Source organism: Scyliorhinus canicula, chromosome 9 (assembly GCF_902713615.1).
Source record: "Scyliorhinus canicula chromosome 9, sScyCan1.1, whole genome shotgun sequence".
Classification (NCBI taxonomy): domain Eukaryota; kingdom Metazoa; phylum Chordata; class Chondrichthyes; order Carcharhiniformes; family Scyliorhinidae; genus Scyliorhinus; species Scyliorhinus canicula.
The window spans coordinates 75,650,746-75,670,027 of NC_052154.1; the positions used below are offsets into that span (position 1 = coordinate 75,650,746).

Consider the following 19,282-nt stretch of genomic DNA (forward strand, 5'->3'; position numbering starts at 1 on the left):
GTACCTGGGGAGTGTCACGGTACCACCCTGCTCTGTCTTTAACCACCCTGGGGTCTCCAATGGCCTGGGTGACCGCCTCGGTGTCATTACACCTTGTCCATGTTTATGTGGACTAGTGCTAAACAACATGTAGGTGAGGTTGTTGGGTCCCGGGTGCATCTGGTGAATATATACTTAAATGAGCCGAATGACTAATTTAAATATGCATATCTGGATCTCAATCTGAACATACATCGATCCTGAATATCTAAACAGTTTCAGTCAATCCAGTGATCTATTGGTCTTTGTAGAAGGTGTAACATTCTCATTTATTACTTGACCCTTAAATAATGTGCATAAAACATGGAAATACTTTCCTACAGACAGTGCATCTTTCCATAAACCAACCTATCACTCTTTCCCATAATATTTTGAATCGGTTGGCTTACAATTACTATTTTGCACTAAATATTTAATAGTTTCATGGATAGGAAAATATCAATCCAACCAAGATTTTATGATATGGGAGAATGGATTAGATTTCAATCTCATTACAATGTGATGCCTTCTTAACAGTTTATCGGAGAATTTATAGTTGGTAATGAAATGTTCTGATAATCAGAACAATTCTTGGGCATGTAATGTGATTGTCCTCATCTCAATGTTTTATTTAATTAATCTACTCTTTTAATTTCTCATTATATAAGATTGCTGGTGCAGCTCCAGCTGCAACTTTTTCTTGGTCTGTAAATAGAGCCAACAGCTATCATCAGTCCTTAATTTTTAATTCAGTATCTTGTTAACATGTAGGTTTCCCTGAAGGCTCCCATGATTCTTAATGGAGTATGTGTGATCTGGAAGGGCTGGATTGACCTCCAGCGACTTGATGGCATGGGCTGTCTGGAATTTGATGAAGATCGTGCACAGGTAAGCAAGGAATTGAGAAATGCGTTGTTTTACTTTGCAGTTGTAATGAGTTCACCGCAGCTCCTATCTGCAAGATGTAAGCATATGTTTTTGTTCATTGTACATAGGAGTCTCTTATTATAGCACTTTGGTGCTCTGGCCCTTGAGCACCAAGTTGGTATTTTACTAATTTAACCCCCAAGTGAATTGGGTTTAAAAAACAGTTTGGTGCAACCAATCTGACTCCTCTTAAATTCATTTATAAATTGGTTTACGTTGTAAATCATTTTGTATAATGAGAGTTACTTATGATTTAATAACCAGTTAGTACACTGTGGAAGGAGTAACAAGCCCAGAACCATGGGTGACCCGCTACGTTCAGGATAAGATGAGAGGGAAAAGAGAGGGTTTTAGCAGGTACAAGGGGAGCAAATAAACAGAGGCATTTGTGGAGTACAGAAAATGCAGTATGGAGCAGAAGAAAGTAATTGGGAGAGCAAAGAAGGGATATGAGAAAGCTATGGCTGGTCAAAATAGGGAAAATTTCAAGTATATTAATGGAAAGCGGATAACAAGGGAAAGAGTCGGGACCAAGGGGAAAATGAATCTAGTACTGAATGGGGAAAGTCACTTCAAAGTATTTTTCAAGCCACTGTTATAAGCCCTTGCTTATACGTTCTGAGGTGTGGATGCAGCCAAAGACAAGCTGCCATTACTAACGGTACATAAAAGTGTCTGTGAAGGACTCATGTGACTAAACTATAGAGGAACTCGCACACAAGTGGGTGAAGGCCAGAATTCAAATACTTCATCTGTCTTCACCCAAGAAAATGAGGAGGTAGACATGGAACTTGGGGAGAAATACTGAGGTTCTTGAGCAAGTTGTTATACAGTGAGTGACAAGGTATTGGAGGTGTTGGCAGGTTTAAAAGTGGACATGTCTCCAGGTCTTGATCAGTTGTGTCCCAGGCTGCTGTGGAAGGCAAGGGAGCAGATTGCAGGGACTCTTAAAAGAAAAAATAAATAAATTTAGAGTACCCAATTATTTTTTTTCAGTCAAGTGGCAATTTAGCATGGCCAATCCACTTACCTTGCACATCTTTGGGTTGTGGGGGGGGGAGACCCACGCTGACACGGGGAGAATGAGCAAACCCCACACGGACAGTGACCAAGGATCGGGATTGAACCTGGGTCCTTGGTACCATGAGGCAGCAGTGCTAACCACTGCGCTACCGTGCTGCCTATATTTCATGGGCTCTAGAGCAGCACGGTGGCGCAGTGGTAGCACTGCAGTCTCACGGCGCTGAGATCCCAGGTTCGATCCCGGCTCTTGGTCACTGTCCGTGTGGAGTTTGCACATTCTCCCCGTGTTTGTGTGGGTTTCACCCCCACAACCCAAAGATGTGCAAGGTAGATGGATTGAACAAGCTAAATTGCCCCTTAATTGGAAAAAAATTAATTGGGTCTCTAAAGTTATATATTTTTTAAAAATTGCATGGGCTCTGACCTGAATTTTTAATTCCTCTCTGGCTACGGGGGAGGTTCCAGAGGACTGGAGAACAGCTAATGTGATCCCACTATTTAAGAAAGGTTGTAGAGATAATCCGGGAACTACAGACCAATGAGTGTCACGTCAGTGGTAGGAGAACTACTGGAGAAAATTCTGAAGGAGGGAATCTATCTTCACATAGGCAAGGTTTGATCTGGAATAGTCAGCATTTGTCAGACGGAGGTCATAGGGGCTGGTTTAGCTCACCAGGCTAAATCGCTGGCTTTTAAAGCAGACCAAGCAGGCCAGCAGCACGGTTCGATTCCCGTACCAGCCTCCCCGGACAGGCGCCGGAATGTGGCGACTAGGGGCTTTTCACAGTAACTTCATTGAAGCCTACTCGTGACAATAAGCGATTTTCATTTTATTTCATTTCATTTCATGCCGAACAAATTTGATTGAATTTTTTGAACACGTGACCAGGTGTGTAGATGAGGGTAGTCTAGTTGATGTAGTTAGTTTACATGGATTTTAGCAAAGCCTTTGACAAGGTCCCACATTAGACTTATAAAAGAAAGCAAATGCACATGCGATACAGGGTAACTTAATAAGGTGGATTCAAAATTGGCTTATTTATCGGAGATAAAGGGTTATGACAGATGACTGCTTTAATGACTGGAAGTCAGTGTCATACGGCTGAGTCCCCTATTGTTTGTAATTTATATAAACAACGTAGATGACTATATAGGGGTAGAATCAGTAAGTTTGCGGATAACCCAAAGATTGTCCAGGTGGTTAACAGTGAGGTTGAGTGTCTTGGGTCACAGGAACATATAGACGGGATGGTCAAATGGGCAGAAAAGGGGCTGATGGGATTTAACCCTGAAAAGTATGAGGTGATACACTTTCAAGGATGTTATCGATGAATGGCCTGACACTGGGAAATTCTGAGGAACAAAGGGACTGTGGAGTATTTGTCCATGGATCTCTGAATGCAGAAGGGTAGGTTAATAAGGAGGTGGAAATGGCATATGTGACACTTGCGGTTATCAGTCGAGGCATAGGCTACAAAAGCAGGGACGTCATGTTGGAGTTGTGTAGAACTTTGGTGAGGCCACAGCTGGAATACTGTGTGCAATCCTGATCACCACATTACAGGAAGGATGTGTTTGCAATGGAGGGGGTGTAGAGGCTGTTCACCAGGATGTTGCCTGGAATGGAACATTTAGGCTATGAAGAGAGGTTGGATAGGCTTGGCTTGTTTTCGCTGAAGCAGAGAAGACTGAGGGGCGGCCTGATTGAGGCGTACAAGATTTTGAGGGGCAAGGACAGGGTGGATAGGGAGCAGCTGTTCCCCTTCATTGAAGGGTCAGTTACGAGGGGGCACAAGTTCAAGGTGAGGGCAGGAGGTTTAGGGGGATTTTGGGAAAAACCTTTTTACACAGAGGGTGGTGATGGTCTGAATGCACTGCCTGGGTCGGTGGTAGAGGTGAGTTGTCTCAATCCTTTTCAAAAGTACACAGAACATAGAACATACAGTGCAGAAGGAGGCCATTTGGCCCATCAAGTCTGCACTGACCCACTTAAGCCCTCACTTCCACCCTATCCCCATAACCCAATAACACCATCTTACCTTTTTGGTCACTAAGGGCAATTTATCTTGGCCAATCCACCCAACCTGCAAGTCTTTGGACTGTGGGAGGAAACCGGAGCACCTGGAGGAAACCCATGCAGACACGGGGAGAACGTGCAGACTCCGCACAGATAGTGACCCAGCGGGGAATCGAACCTGGGAGCCTGGATGAGCACTTGACACGTCATAACATTCAAGGCTATGTGCCAAATGCTGGAAAATGGAATTAGGTGGACAGGTCAGGTGTCTTTCTTGCATTGGTGCAGACCAGATGGGCTGAAGGGCTTCTGCCCTTTATTATTTTGTGATTTGAAAAAAAAAAATTGGACCTGGGTTGTGTACGAAAAGGTGTCTGCTATACATGGAACTGTAGTCTAGAAAACATTTTGATACATTCACGAATGGAAAGGGAAAAAAATAATGGTGAGAAAGAGCATTCTATTCTGATTGTATTGCTTTAGCCTTGTATTAAAAAGAAGTACGTATGAGGAGAGGCAGCGGTTTAGTGATATTGTCACTGGACTAGTAATCCAGAGAGCCAGGGTAATCTTCTGGGAAGCCAGGTTTAGGAGATGGTGAAATTTGAATCCAATAAATATCTGGAATTCACCATTGTTTATTGTAAAAACCTATTTGGGTCACTAAAGTCCTTTTGGATAAGGAAATCTGTCACCCTTACCCGACCCGGAGTCCAGACCCACAGCAATGTGGTTGACTGTTCAGATGTCCTCTGAAATGGCTTAGTAAAGCAATCAGTTCATGGGTAATGAGGGATGGGCAATAAATGCAGGTCCAGCCAGTGACACCCACATCCTCTGAACGAATTTTAAAAAATGATGAGTGCACTTGAATCCCAAATTTATAACATTGAAAAATATAGTATGCACTACTAGTTTAATTTGGGGGACTTATTTAAGAAGTTGCACTGAATCACAAGCAGTTGAGCTCTTCAATGTTTGCATAACTTTTGGTCATATTCCGTTAACCTATGTTTTAACTGCTCAATGTATGGTTTTTCTTTCCTTCCCCACATCCCCACCCCGTTCCATGCACCCTTTTATTTTGTAAAGTACTACAGCTCATCTTTCCGCTTAAATGTGCTGTTTGTTGCCATTAACTGTGTAAAGGGCTTTTATGCCTCAAATCTTCTAACAGAATTGAGCATTTGCATTTGGAATATTCCCCACATATTAGACTTGAAGGAATAGTCCTGTGGTTGACTTCCTAAAGTTGTTGCATCAAATATTTTAAGAGGTTAACACCTATAACCTTGCATTTCTATTGTGGCACCAGCATGTCCTGCATTGTATTGATGATGCATCAAATCAAAGATTGCAGAAAGTAATTTGTCTTTTTGTTTACTTCTGTGCTGCTGACTCCCTACATGAAATTGGGGTATATAAAATATTTTATATTTACAGCAGTAAAGTTATCAAAACCCTGGGTTAAGGTATATGTTGCAGTAATATTAAAGGTATCCAGACTCTATCTAATTAAAGCTCTAATTTACAGCTAAAGGGCTAATGGTATATTATGATTACTGGAGATTTCCTGGAGAGTAGATAATTAATGTGAGGAGCCAGGGCTGTCTAGTTTTTTATTTGCATTAGGATTTGAGTCTGACAAGACTGAAGGTTTAATAAGTTGAACAGCAATTTTGCCCAGTAAGATGTCCTACACGACCAGGTTAAAGTCCAACAGGTTTGTTTCAAACACGAGCTTTCGGAGCACTGCTCCTTCCTCAGGTGAATGTTGAGGTAACTGCTGTTAGGTTGAGCAGAAGTGTACTGAATCTGCTCTTGAAAGGAACTCTCTCCAAAAGTTTCTGCACAACTGAGCAAGTAAACCTGTTTTGTTAACTTTATTTATGAGTGGCATTTGAACTGTTTTGAGTTGCTTAATTGGAGTTAGTAGCAGGTATGGTTAGTAAGTTCAAGTTTTTACTTTTGTTTAAGAACTGTCTAACTGATAATTGTAAAGCAATTTATTTGATAATGTGGTTAATTGTGTGTTTAAATTAAAGTTTGTTTTAACATAAAAGATACCTATAGGTCAGAGTCATCACTCCTGGGGTGAGGTATCCTTCCTTCACAGTTTTACAAATTAAAAAAAAAATTGTTTGGGGTTCTTGTCCGGTATTCTTTGGCCGGTATTCTAACAAATGTTGGGGTCTGGTCCAGTATCTTAACAGTACATGGATTCATAAGTAACTATGATGCAACCTGATGCCTTGGCCAGAAAAGGCAATTTCCATGAATCTCAGAGACTCTGGCTAACTTATTAATGTGCTGCTATCATGGGGAGAATGTTAAGAAATTTGGTTCATTGATTTGATTAGTGTTACATCTGCAGCGGCATGTTTGTTAGAAACTCCGGTTTGCCATCTATGACTGAATGTTCTCGATCAGTTCTTGGCTGAAATGAATTACAGTGCTTTGAAATCTTAGGTGGTAATGAAAGACTCTATGCGAATGAGAATCTTTTTCGTTATCTTGTTACACCGTTGAGTTTCAAAATGACTTAAATCTAAAATACTTGTCTTTGAGCAGTAAGGCTGACCCTGCATGGCCTTTCTTCAATCTTCAAAACATGATGTATTCCAAGAGTCTACAAGTACACCATATCTTGGTTGCCACTGTTTTATGCAGAAACCTTGAAATCAGCAATTAGTCCATTGGTTACTGCCAGGCAGCTCCCTGTAGAATTTTGCAACGTGAAACAAGTTGCACCAATATGATAATTCACCCACTCGGATGCCATTTTGGAGATCTTAGGACACTTGTGTCCAACAAACAAGTGCGAAAAGTCCAATTTCAGGCCCTGAATATTTAAAAAAATATATCTTTGTTCAGGACATTTTCATTATACAAAATACAACATTACACCCATCCGTATACATTTCTTACTATAAACACCCCCTCCAAGATGCCGCACCACTTTATAACTGTAAAACAAAACTGCACCATTCCCCCCTCCAATGGCAAACTTCTCCAGATGTAAGAATTCCGCCAGGTCACTCACCCACCCCACTGCCCTTGGCCGGGTTCTGGAGCCGGCCATCCTAACAAGATCCTCCTCTGGGTTATCAGGGAGGCAAAGGCCAACACATCAGCCTCTCTCCCATCCTGCACTCCTGGATCGTCTGATACACCAAATATTGCCATCCATTGTCACGGGCCACGTTCACCCTCAAGATCTCTGACAAGGGGCTGCACGGTGGCGCAGTATTTAGCACTGCTGCCTCACGGTGCTGAGGTCTTGGGTTCGATCCTGGCTCTGGGTCACTGTTCGTGTGGAGTTTGCAGTCTCCCCGTGTTTGCGTGGGTTTCGCCCCCCTACAACCCAAAGATGTGCAGGGGAGGTGGATTGGCCACGCTAAATTGCCCCTTAATTGGAAAAATAAAATTGGATACCCTTAAGTTTAAAAAAATATATATATCTTTGTCTCCAAAAAGGACTCCCAAAACCCCACCAATTTCGGGCAGGATCAAAATGTGTGTGTGTGGTTTGCCAGCCCCCTTAAACACATGTGCTCTATGCACCACTTTGAATTAAATCCAATCTTGCACATGAGGAGGTCGTGTTTATCCTTCGCACGGCCTCATTCCAGATCCTCCCCTCAAATGCACCTCCCCCAGCTCCTCCTCACAATTCCTCTTTATCTCCTCCATCGCGGCCCTCTCCCTTTCCATTAACTGCCCATAGATATCCGAGACCTTGCCCTCCCCTATCTCATCCTCAGACAATCTTTTCAAGCAATGAAGGGGGCGGTAGCTATGGAAACATGACTAACTCCTTCCTCACAAAATGCCTAATCTGCAAGTACCAGAACTTGTTTCCCCCTGTCAACTGAAACTTCTCTAACAGCCCCCCCCAACTCTGCAAATCTACCGTCCACAAACAAGTCCCTAAATCTCTCTATCTCCTAAATCTTGTACGTTGAATTCAACCCTGCTGGAATAAATCAATGATTTCCACAGATCGGCGTCCACAGCAACATGCTCTCTAGCTTATAATGTTGCCTGAACTGATTCCAAACTCGTATCGAAACAACCACCACCGGGCTCTTAGCCGGTGAGAACGGAAGTGGAACCATCACCAGTGCCGTCAAACTTGTCACCATACACTAAGCCTCTTCCATCCGCCCCTTCCTCCACGACCCATTTCTGAACCTTCTCAACATTTGCCACCCAATAATGATACTCCATAATCCTACTCATACTAGATATCGGATCTGTAACGTATAACAACATGTCATCCGCACATAGGGACACTCCATGTTCTACACCCCGCATCTCTATTATCCTTCATTCCGGTCGATGCCCTAAGTGCCATCGTCCTCGGTTCAACCACCAATGCAAAAAGCAAAAGGGAAAGTGGACATCCCTGCCTTATTCCTGGGACAAACAAAAATACCCAAACTAAAATACCATGGGGGCCTTTTACAAGAACCTAATGTGGCCAATAAACCCTAGCCCAAAACATAACCTCCCCAACACTTCGAAAAGGTACTCCCACTCGACCCCGTGCTTACGAGTCATTAAACATTTCCATTAGTTGAAGCCTCAACTTGTCACTAACTTTATATAAAATTGCGCTGGAAATCTGTCCGGGCCTGGAGTCTTCCTGGCTTGCATTGAACCAATGCATCCATCTCCTCCTCCAGCCCAAGTGGTGTCCCCAGCCCCAGCACTTTTCTGTGCTTCCACCACCGGGAAGTCCAAGCCAACTAGAAATCGCTTCATGTCTGAGACTACCACCCCGGGGGCTCTGACCTGTACAGCCCCAAATTAGAAGGCCTCAAACACCCCACTCAGCTTCCCTCGATCAGAGACCACCCTGCCCCCAGATTCCTTTATCTGCCCATCTTCTTTGTTGCCACCTGACATCAGCAAGCAATTTACTGGTGTTCTCCCCATGCACCAAAAATGCCGTTCTTACCCAGCGCAACTGGCCCACTGCCTTCCCCATCGATAAAAGTACAAACTCCATCTGGAGTTTCTTCCTTTCCTTCAACAATTCCTCGTCTGGGGAGGCCAAGTACTGCCGATCCAGTCCAAAGAGGCAATCTGATAATCGCCGTCAGCAACTGTCTCCTCCACCGTCTAAATCGGCGCATTCTGCATCTCCGGCTGCTGCTCCACCCTCTCCAAGGCAGCCCAAATTAGCTCTGCCACTCTCACCAGGTCCTCCATGACCGCGAGCCTCTGTTTGTTAAGGAACTCTACCCAATGCTCTGTTGACCACTGTGTGGGCAATGATGCCACAATCCCTCTGATATCTTTACCCCTCCTGTGCCATGCATGTCCTCCAGGTCCGGAGAATGCCCCTTGCTTGACACACTCCTCATCTGGTAACTCTTCAATATCACCCACCAGAGGAGAAAACCTTGCTCTTGAATATTTTCACTCTTCCACCTGCACCACCTCTGTAAAACAGCCAAAAAGAGCCAAAGAACTAGTCCTCAGGTAGAAGCCACTTTATATGTGACCACTCACTTGATGGCTGCCACCGGAAGTCAGGGCCTGAATATTTGCTCATTGGAAACTTTTTGAATTGTCATTGATAGAATTATCACAAGTAAATGTTTTGGACCAGCAAAATATAACAGATAGTGAAACTGTGGGCAGAGGGAGAAGTGAATGCTCTGTTGACCACTGTTTCCAGTCGGATGTTGCCAGCATCTGGAGTGCCACTTCACAATGGTTTTGTGAGCAGGCTACCATTACACTAGTTGTGCTATGGAAAGGGACAGAGGCAGAAGTCCTTAAATATGTTGATGCTAATGAATTTCATTGGTATTTTTCATTCAACATGCTTGTTCAACTAGGAGATTAAGCACAGGCTGAATGATGTCTGTTACAGAAGTGACACCTCGGTTATATGAGAACTTTTGGATATAATGTCATATGAGATTCTGCAGAAAATTCTTTAATGCCGTACTAATTCTAATGACTCTTGCTATTTTATTAAAGCTTGCATTCAGCTATTTATTCTTGTAGCAGGAGGATACCCTAGCACAGCAGGCGTTTGATGATGCGCGACGGAGAGCCAGGGACTTCGAGGACAGGGAAAGATCCCATCGGGACGACATGGAGGTGAGAGGTTAGGACACTTTTTGTGTTAGTTGGGAGGGAAGGGGTATTACTCTGCTATAGCATGTAATATTATTTATTCATGTATGTATTCCAGGAAATCTTAAGTAAAGGTTTACTGTGCTGCAGACGTTTCCAGAGAATGACTCTGGAAGCCTTGATCTTCTTGAAGTTTAGCATGTCAGGAATGATTTTATTTGTTCTTATCCTCCCAAAGTACTTGGGGGCGAGGAACTTCAATTACAGAGATGCATTGGAGAAGTTGGGACTGGATTTCTTTGAAGAAGAGAAGGTTGACAGAGATTAGATAGAGGTATACAGTATCCAAGATGTCTGCATACATTGGAGAGGAGAAAATCTGTTCCCATTATTGCAGTGTTCTTCAAACTTTTTTTCCAGGGACCCATTTTTACCAGCCGGTAAATCCGGCTTTACCAGCGACCTGCGCCGGCCGACCATTTTCTCTTACCTAGTTTGCTGCTGCCAAAAATGGAGGAAATGGCTTTGGGTCCGTTTGGCCCTCGTACACGTTCCTCCAATGGGACGTGTTGGATGAAGGTGAAGCCTTCTGGTGTGGGAAAGTATGAAGTCTCCATCTGCCAAAGTTCCAAATTTTTTTCCTGTAAATTTTTTATCAAATAAACCCCCCCCCCCGAACTTGTTTAAAAAAAAATGAGTAAAATAAGTGAAAAAAATGAATAAAACCCCCCAAACTTGTAAAAAAAATGAACAAAATAAATGAAAAAAAAAAATTTAATGAATAAAATAAATGAATAAAAACCACTACAGAACTTGTAAAACAAAAAGCTGCAACCGTTTAAAAAAAAAATAGCAGCCGCATTGTGCATGTGTGTGCGCATGTGCAATGCGAACAAATTTTTTTATCATGTCGCAGAATGCGCATGCGCGCTGATCATCGTGCGCGCATGCGCAATGCGGCCGAATTTTTTTTTAACATGTTCACGGGCGCTTGCAGCTGACGTTATGAAAAGCCGGCTGCTGCACGGGGATTTGCACGATAGGGAGCGCCGTGTACAATGGCTCCGCGACCCTCCTGACAACTGCCCGTGACCACACGACTTTGAAGAACACTGCATACTGGAAGGATCACAAAGGCAGGGAATGATACTAAGTGAATTGCTTCTTTGGCAACCAGCATAGACATGACAGGTCGACTAGCCTCCACTTGCATTGTATCCATTGTGTGATTCTGTACAGTGGAAAATGTCAGTTCTGAGAATTAGTTAACAATAGAAAATGCTGGAAATACTCTGGTCTGGTTGCATTTGTGGAGAGATCTGTTTGGAGTTCTGATGAAAATTCATGAACCTGAAACGTCAACACTCTTCTCTCCAAGGATGCGGATGACCTGCTGATCATTTCTAGTGTTTCCTATTTTCATTTGATTTCCAGCATCTTAAATACTTTGCTTTTGTATTAATCAGAAATTGTAATGCTGGCTCTGTCCATTATGAGAATCCCAGGTTATGGCTGTGCAAGATTAGTTTTATCTTAATGCAAATTTTAACCCTAGTTGCCTCCAGAATATTGTATTATTACACCAGTGTATCGTTTCCATTTTCTACTGGTGTAGAAAAAGCATCCCAAAATCAGTTTTCTCTTTTGGATTAGCACCCATTACAAACTGGTTTAAAATCATATTTGTGATTTAAATCCAGTCCAGATAAAAGAGATTTGATCCTTATGGTCCAAGTTCTTCACTATTTAATTCAATTTAAAATAGAGATATAAAAAATCATTTATTTTCTACGTAAACTGCAGCTTGAGTTTAAATGCATGGTCATGAAAATGTGTGATTTAATTCACAACATTTGTTCTACTAAAGGAATTGTAAAGCAAAATACTTCAGCCAATTCCAGTACTGCTGTCATGGTGGCAGTCACCTGCTGGCTTTGTTCCTTTTGGTGCTTTGCATGTCTTGTTTGGGGCACGTTTTCCTGTTGAACTGCAGTCTGTCTTTTTAACTCCTACAAGCACACAGTTGAGTGGGACGGTTGAACTGCTCCATGCACAAATGACAAACTTAGCAACTGATCCATTTTTAAAATAAAATGAATGTCAATATTTAAGGCATATTAAAGCAAACTTTAAACTAACCCAGCTGTGCTTGATCTGTTGGGTGCTCTGCAAGCAATCCAGCATTGTACAGTGGCTGTGCTTTTCCTGGCAGAACACACACTCTGTTTTATAAAGTTGTTTAAAGCAAAAAAAAACAAGCATTTCCTTATTTGAAATTACTTTAATAGAGAACAGATTACAGTCCCTTAGGTAAAACATAAATAACTATCATTACTCCACTCACCCTACCCACCATCCCCTACAGAGATTGCAGCGCCGGATTTCACAGCAATAGGCAGTTTGTATGTATTACCCCTTCTGTCTGAAAAAAGCTACTTAACCAAGATACAGGAGGGCTGTTGATGTATACTATTCTAACGCATTAATTCCCCCTACCTCTCACCTTCTGTAATCAGCCTCTCATGCATTTTTTGCCTTCAGCTCTTTCTCGCAACTTTATCTGTATTTGTCTCCCCTTTCGTGTGCAGAGACTGACCCTGCTTGTTGCCTTGCATCTATTTGCTCCCCCCAACCCATTTCTGAGCACACATGCATCCTCCCCCTCCTGTTTTATTTGCATGCTGCCTCAGCTCGAAAGATCAATTCAGTGAGGCATGCATAAGAAGTCGTGAATGGACATGCATGCTTTTGCAACAAAAACAGAAAATACTGTACAATCTCAGCAGGTCTGACAGCATGGGTGGCACAGTGGTTAGCACTGTTGCATCACAGCTCCAGGGACCCGGGTTCAATTCCAGCCTCGGGTGACTGTCTGTATGGAGATTGCATGCTCTCCCCGTGTCTGCGTGGGTTTCCTCTGGGTGTTCTGGTTTCCTCCCACGGTCCAGATGTGCAGTTTAGGTGGATTGACCATGCTAAATTGCCCCTTAGAATCCAAAAGGTTAGCTGGGGCTATGGAGATCGGGTGGGGGTGTGGGCCTAAGTAGGGTGCTCTTTCCAAGGGTCGGTGACGACTTGATGGGTCATTGGCCTCCTTCAGTACTGAAGGTATTCTATCTGTGGAACGAGAAGGGGACTAACGTTTTGAGTTTGGATGAGTCTTTGCATATTTTTTTGAATGGTCTTGAGTATCAGTGTGGATCTGCAGATGTCTTGAACTGCATTTGAATATTGTGCTAAAAATTGTAAAGCACATGAAGTCTAATGGAGCAATGCAAACTGGAAGTTTGAGTAGGTGGAGAACTTTTCATTCACGCCTTGGAAGCATTCCTTTTTTTTTTAATAAACAATTTTATTGAGGTAGTTTTTGGCTTTATAAACAGTTACAGACATCATCAGAAAGGAAGCAAAAAAGGCAAAAATGTGCAAACATCCACGTACTTTCAATACTTCCACCGTAACATATTGCACAAGCCCGCTCCCCTCCCACCGGTACTACCCGCCATATTTTCCCTCCTACTCTACTCTAACCCCCCCCCCCCCCCTGCTGACGCTCACTCTCCCGCAAAGAAGTCAATAAATGGTTGCCACCTCCGGGTGAACCCCTGCACAGAACCCCTCAAGGCGAACTTGATTTTTTCCATCCCCAGGAAACTCGACATGTCCGCAAGCCACCACTCAGTCTTCGGGGGCTTTGAGTCCCTCCACACCAATAATATTCGTCGCCGGGCTATCAGGGAAGCAAAGGCCAGCACATCGGCCTCTTTCTCCCCCTGGACGCCCGGGTCTTCCGAAACCCCAAAAATTGCCACCCCTGGGCTCATCACCACCCTTGTTTTTAGCACCTGGGACATGACCCCCGCAAATCCCTCCAAGTACCCCCTCAGCTCAGGGCATGCCCAGAACATGTGAACATGGTTCGCTGGTCCTCCCGCGCACCTAGCGCATTTGTCCCCTATCCCGAAAAATTTGCTCATCCGAGCCACCGTCATATGGGCCCGGTGAACGACCTTAAATTGGATCAGCCCGAGCCTAGCACATGTCGCGGTCGAGTTTACCCTACTCAGGGCCTCTGCCCACAGCCCATCCTCCATTTCCCCGCCTATCTCCTTCTCCCATTTAAGTTTCAGTTCCTCTGTCTGGGACCCTTCCTCCCTCATGAGCACCTTATAAATACCCGAGACTCTACCCTCCCCTTCATCCCTCCCAGACTTGGAAGCATTCCTAATCAAAAATGACTTCACTCACTTGCTGATTATGACCTAATATTGCATACTTTGTATTTTATCAGTTTGAGTCCACAAAAACGTCTTCCATTATGGCACCTTATCACTGCTCATATCAATATTTTCTTAATGTACTGCATTACATTCAAGAGCACTTTGATTAGTTGTCAAAAATTAGTTTGAACACGGCAAGATCCCACAAGTGACTGAGATAAATAACCACTTCAGTCTGTTTTTGTTGAGAAAGACATGTTGGTCAGAATACCAGAAAAACACTCGCCTCTTTTTGTGTGTTGATTCTTTTTGAAGTCCACCTGAACCAACAAACACTACAGGACTTTTCATAGAAGAACAGATCTCCGACAATATAGCCCTCTCAGACGGATATTTCATTGCCAGTGATGATTATGTGCTGAAGCCGCTGAGACATTTTTTGGCTTCGTTTTATCTTCATTGGATTTGTTTATTGTCAAGTGTACTGAGGTACAGTGAAAAGTATTGTTCTGCGAGCAGCTCAAACAGATCATTTAGTACATGAAAATAAAAAGAAAATACATTTTAGGGCAACACAAGGTCCACAATGTAAATACATAGACACCGGCAACTGGTGAAGCATACAGGAGTGTAATATTAATCATGTCAATCCATAAGAGGGTCGTTTACGAGTCTGATAACAGCGGGGAAGAAGCTGTTTTTGAATCTGTTTGTGCGTGTTCTCAGACTTTTGTATCTCCTGCCCGATGGAAGAAGTTGGAAGAATGAGTAAGCCGGTTGGGAGGGGTCTTTGATTATGCTGCCCACTTTCCCCAGGCAGCAGGAGGTGTAGATAGAGTCAATGGATGGGAGGTAGGTTTGTGTGGTGGATTGGGCTATGTTCACGACTCTGAAGTTTCTTGCGGTCTTGGGCTGAGCAGGCTGGGATGCAGCTAGATAGGATGCTTTCTATGGTGCATCTGTAAAGGTTGGTAAGAGTCAGTGTGGAATGCCACATTTCCTTAGTTTCCTGAGGAAATAAAGGCGCTGTTGAGCTTTCTTGGTGGTAATGTCGAAGTAGGTGGACCAGGGCAGATTTTAGGTTATGTGCACACCTAGGAATTTGATGCTGTCAACCATCCCCACCGTGGCCCTGTTGATGCAGACAGGGGTGTGTACAGTACTTTGCTTCCTGAAGTCAATGACCAGCTCTTTAGCTTTGCTGGCATTGAGGGATAGATTGTTGTTGTTACACCACTCCACTAGGTTCTCTATCTCCCTCCTGTATTCTGACTCATTGTTGTTCAAGATCCGACTCACTATGGTCGTGTCGTCAGCAAACTTGTAGATAGAGTTGAAACCAAATTTTGCCACGCAGTCGTGTGTGAACAGGGAATATAATAGGGGGCTAAGTCTTGTGGGGCCCTGGTATTGAGGACTATTGTGGGGGAGGTGTTGTTGTTTGTTCTTACTTATTGTGGTTTGTGAGTCAGAAAGTCAAGGATCCAGTTGCCAAGTCCTAGGTTTTGGAGCTTTGATATGAGCTTGGCTGGGACTGTGATGTTGAAGGTGGAGCTGTAGTCAATAAATAGGAGTCTGATGTCGGAGTCTTTTTACATAGAATTTACAGTGTAGAAGGAGGCCATTCAGCCCATTGAGTCTGCTCCGGCTCTTGGAAAGAGCATCCTACCCAAGGTCAACACCTCCACCCTATCTCCATAACCCAGTGACCCCACCCAACACTAAGGGCAATTTTGGACACTAAGGGCAATTTAACATGGCCAATCCACCTAACCTGCACATCTTTGGACTGTGGGAGGAAACCGGAGGAAACCCACGCACACACGGGGAGGATGTGCAGACTCCGCACAGACAGTGACCCAAGCCGGAATCCTGGACCCTGGAGCTGTGAAGCAATTGTGCTATCCACAATGCTACCGTGCTGCCCACTACCGTGCTCCTTGTTCTCAAGATGCTCCAGGGATGAGTGTAGGGCCAGGGAGATGGCGTCTGCTGTGGACCGGTTGCAGCGGTATGCAAATTGCAGTTGATCTAGGCATCCTGGGAATATGGAGTTGATGTGCTTCAAGACCAACCTCTCAAAGCACTTCATTACGATTGATGTCAGGGCCACCGGACGGTAGTCACTGAGGCACATGTATGATAGTGGTCTTCTTGAAGCAGGTTGGGACCTGGAGCGGAGTAGGGACAGGTTGAAGATGTCCGCGAACACTTCTGCCAGCTGGTCCGTGCAGGCTCTGGGTGCGTGACCAGGGACCCCGGCGCCGTCCGCGGCTTCACTTTCAGGAAGGCCAATCTGAATTCAGAAGCTGTGACGGTGGGTACAGGTGTGTCTGGGGCACTTGACAACGCATCGTTGGTTTCCTGCTCGAACCGAGCATAGAATGCATTGAATTCAATGGTGAGGGGTGCGCTGCACCCGGAGATACTGCTCTGCTTTGCTTTGTAGCCCGTTTGGTCTTGCCACAACCAATGAGAGTCTGTAACGCTAGTCTGTGACTCTAGCTTGTTCTGATATTGTCTCTTGGCATCCCGGATGGCTTTGTGGAGGTCGTACCTGGACTTCCTGTATAGGTCAGGGTTGCTTGACTTGAACATCCCAGACCTGTCCTTCAGTAGGGAGTCAATCTCCCGATTAAGCCATGGTTTCCAGTTGAGGAACACACGTACTGCTTTCTTTGGCACACAGTCATCCACACATTTGCTGATGAAGTCTGTTAAGGTGGTGGCATATTCATTTAGGTTAGTCACTGAGTTCTTAAATATGGACCAGTCCACTGTCTCCAAGCAGTCACATAGGAGCTCTTGTGTTTCCTCGGACCAGCATTGTCCGACCTTCTCAGTCGGATTCTCCCGCTTGAGTTTCTACTTGTATGCCGGGAGAAGGAGTGCTATCGGGCGATTGTTTGCTAGGCGCCCTTAAGTTTTCTGTAGCAGTGGTCAAGAGCGTTGTCTCCCCTTGCGGGACAGGAGATGTGTTGGTGGAATTTTGGCAGTACACTCTTGGGTTTGGCCTTGTTGAAGTCCCCGGCCACGATGAACAAGGCCTTCAGGTTTTCTGTTTATAACTATGTACAGTTTGTCCAGCGCTGCCTTCACTTCTGCCTGGGTCGGGATGTAGACTGCTGTGATAATGGCTGAAATGAATTTGTGTGTAAGGTAGTAAGTGCTGCACAACACGGTCAGGTATTCCAGCTCTCAGGAACAGTAGGTTGCCTGAGCCGCCACATCCGAGCACCTGGAGGAGTTGATGAGGAGGCAAACCCCTCCACCCCTTGTTTTGCCTGATGACGTGTTGCGGTCCGCCCGATGAATTGCGAAGCCTTCTGGTTGTATGGCATACAACCTGAATACAATGGAACAGAATATGGTCAGAAGGGGGAGAGAAACTGGCTTTTAAACAGTATTTTGAGTTAACAGATTTGTTTAATCTATTTTATCAACATGGGTGTTGGTGGCAAGGCCAGCATATATGGTGCATTCCTAATTGCCCATAAGAAATTGGTACTACTTGAACTGCACAGTTCATGTGTTGACGGTGCTTCCACAATGCTGTTGGATAGGGAGTTGCAGAATTTGGACCTTGTGGCAATGAAGGAATGGCAATTGAATGATGTGGTGCTGTGTGACTTCGAGAACCTCGAGGTGCACATGTACGTCTTATTTGTGGGGTTGAGAGCTGCTGCCATGAATATTGACTTGCTGTACTGGAAACCTAGGAACGGAAATAGCCTCATGAGCCTTTTCCGGCACCCACTAATCTGTATCTTAACTCTCTCCACCTGACTTGGTGTCTTAGTTCTATATCCTTTTACATAATAAATCTAAAAATCGATGGATTTTTGCTTGCCAAAATTAACTGAGTGAGCTTTTATGGGAGAGAATTGCACATTTCTCCAACTCTGAAGAATCGTTTCATAACATCGTTCCTGAATGGCTGTTTTTAGGGCTGTGTGAAAAAGGTTTTTCTTTATCTACCCCCCTGTCAATTCCTTTATCAAATCTCCCCTTAACCTAATTTATTCTGACAATTACAAGCCTAGCCCCTAGCGTATATATAATCTCAATCTAACGCTTGGAAACCTTGTAATGTTCTGATGAACCTGTGTTACATTACATTACTTTACTGTCATACTTTCTAGAACTGTACTCAGCACTCCACATATGGCCTAACCAGGGCTTGGTATAGCTTTAGCAAAGTTGTACAAAGCCCTTTCTATTCGATCTTCAGTAATAAAGGCAGACATTCCATTAGCTTTTTGATTATTTTTGTATCTGATTACCATATTTTAGAGATTTGTGTGAATGGACCTCTAATTCTCTCGGGTTTCTACTGCTCCTTGCTTTCCACCATTTAATCATTCGGGAATACTTAATTTTAATTAGCAGATATGTTGCTGGAAACCACTTATTAAATTGAAACTACCTGCATCAAAGAAAATGTTTGCATTTAAATATATGAACCCAAGATTTTCAGCACCAATACATAATGTGTTAATTTGTTTCATCCCTTGACCAAGTTGATGGTGTGCGCAATTTTGATACTACATTTCTCTTAGATACCATTATTCATTAATATTTTGTTGAATGGTTACTGTCAGGAATCTCCCCCCCCCCCCCCCCCCCCCCCCCCCCACTGCTGACGTTCAATTTTCCTTGAAGAAGTCGATGAACGGCTGCCACCTCTGGGCGAAGCCCTGAATTGATCCTCTCAAGACGAACTTAATCTTTTCCAGCCTGAGGAACCCTGCCATGTCACTGACCCACACTCCTGACTGTGGCAGTTCCAAGTCTCTCCATCTACGCAAAATCCGTCTCCAGACCACCAGGGAGGAGAAGGCCCAGGACAACAGCCTTCCCCCTCCCTGGGGATCCCCGGACCTTCCGATACCCCAAATATTGGCAATTCTGGACTCGGAGTCACCCTCCCTTCCAGGACCTCTGACATAATGTCTGCAAGTCCCTGCCAGAATCCCCTCAA

The 19,282-nt window shown here is 44.1% G+C and overlaps 1 protein-coding gene across 2 annotated transcripts in view; it reads left to right on the forward strand.

Moving 5' to 3' along the window:
- Positions 1–19,282, forward strand: part of cbfb (core-binding factor subunit beta) — a 131,841-nt gene that overhangs the window by 77,368 nt on the left and 35,191 nt on the right. Inside the window, exons 4-5 of one of the 2 annotated variants that reach the window (XM_038806939.1) lie at positions 790–906; positions 10,010–10,112. In XM_038806939.1, the coding sequence (XP_038662867.1) occupies positions 790–906; positions 10,010–10,112 (220 nt within the window). The remainder of the gene's footprint in view (positions 1–789; positions 907–10,009; positions 10,113–19,282) is intronic. The other variant, XM_038806938.1, reaches the window with a different exon arrangement.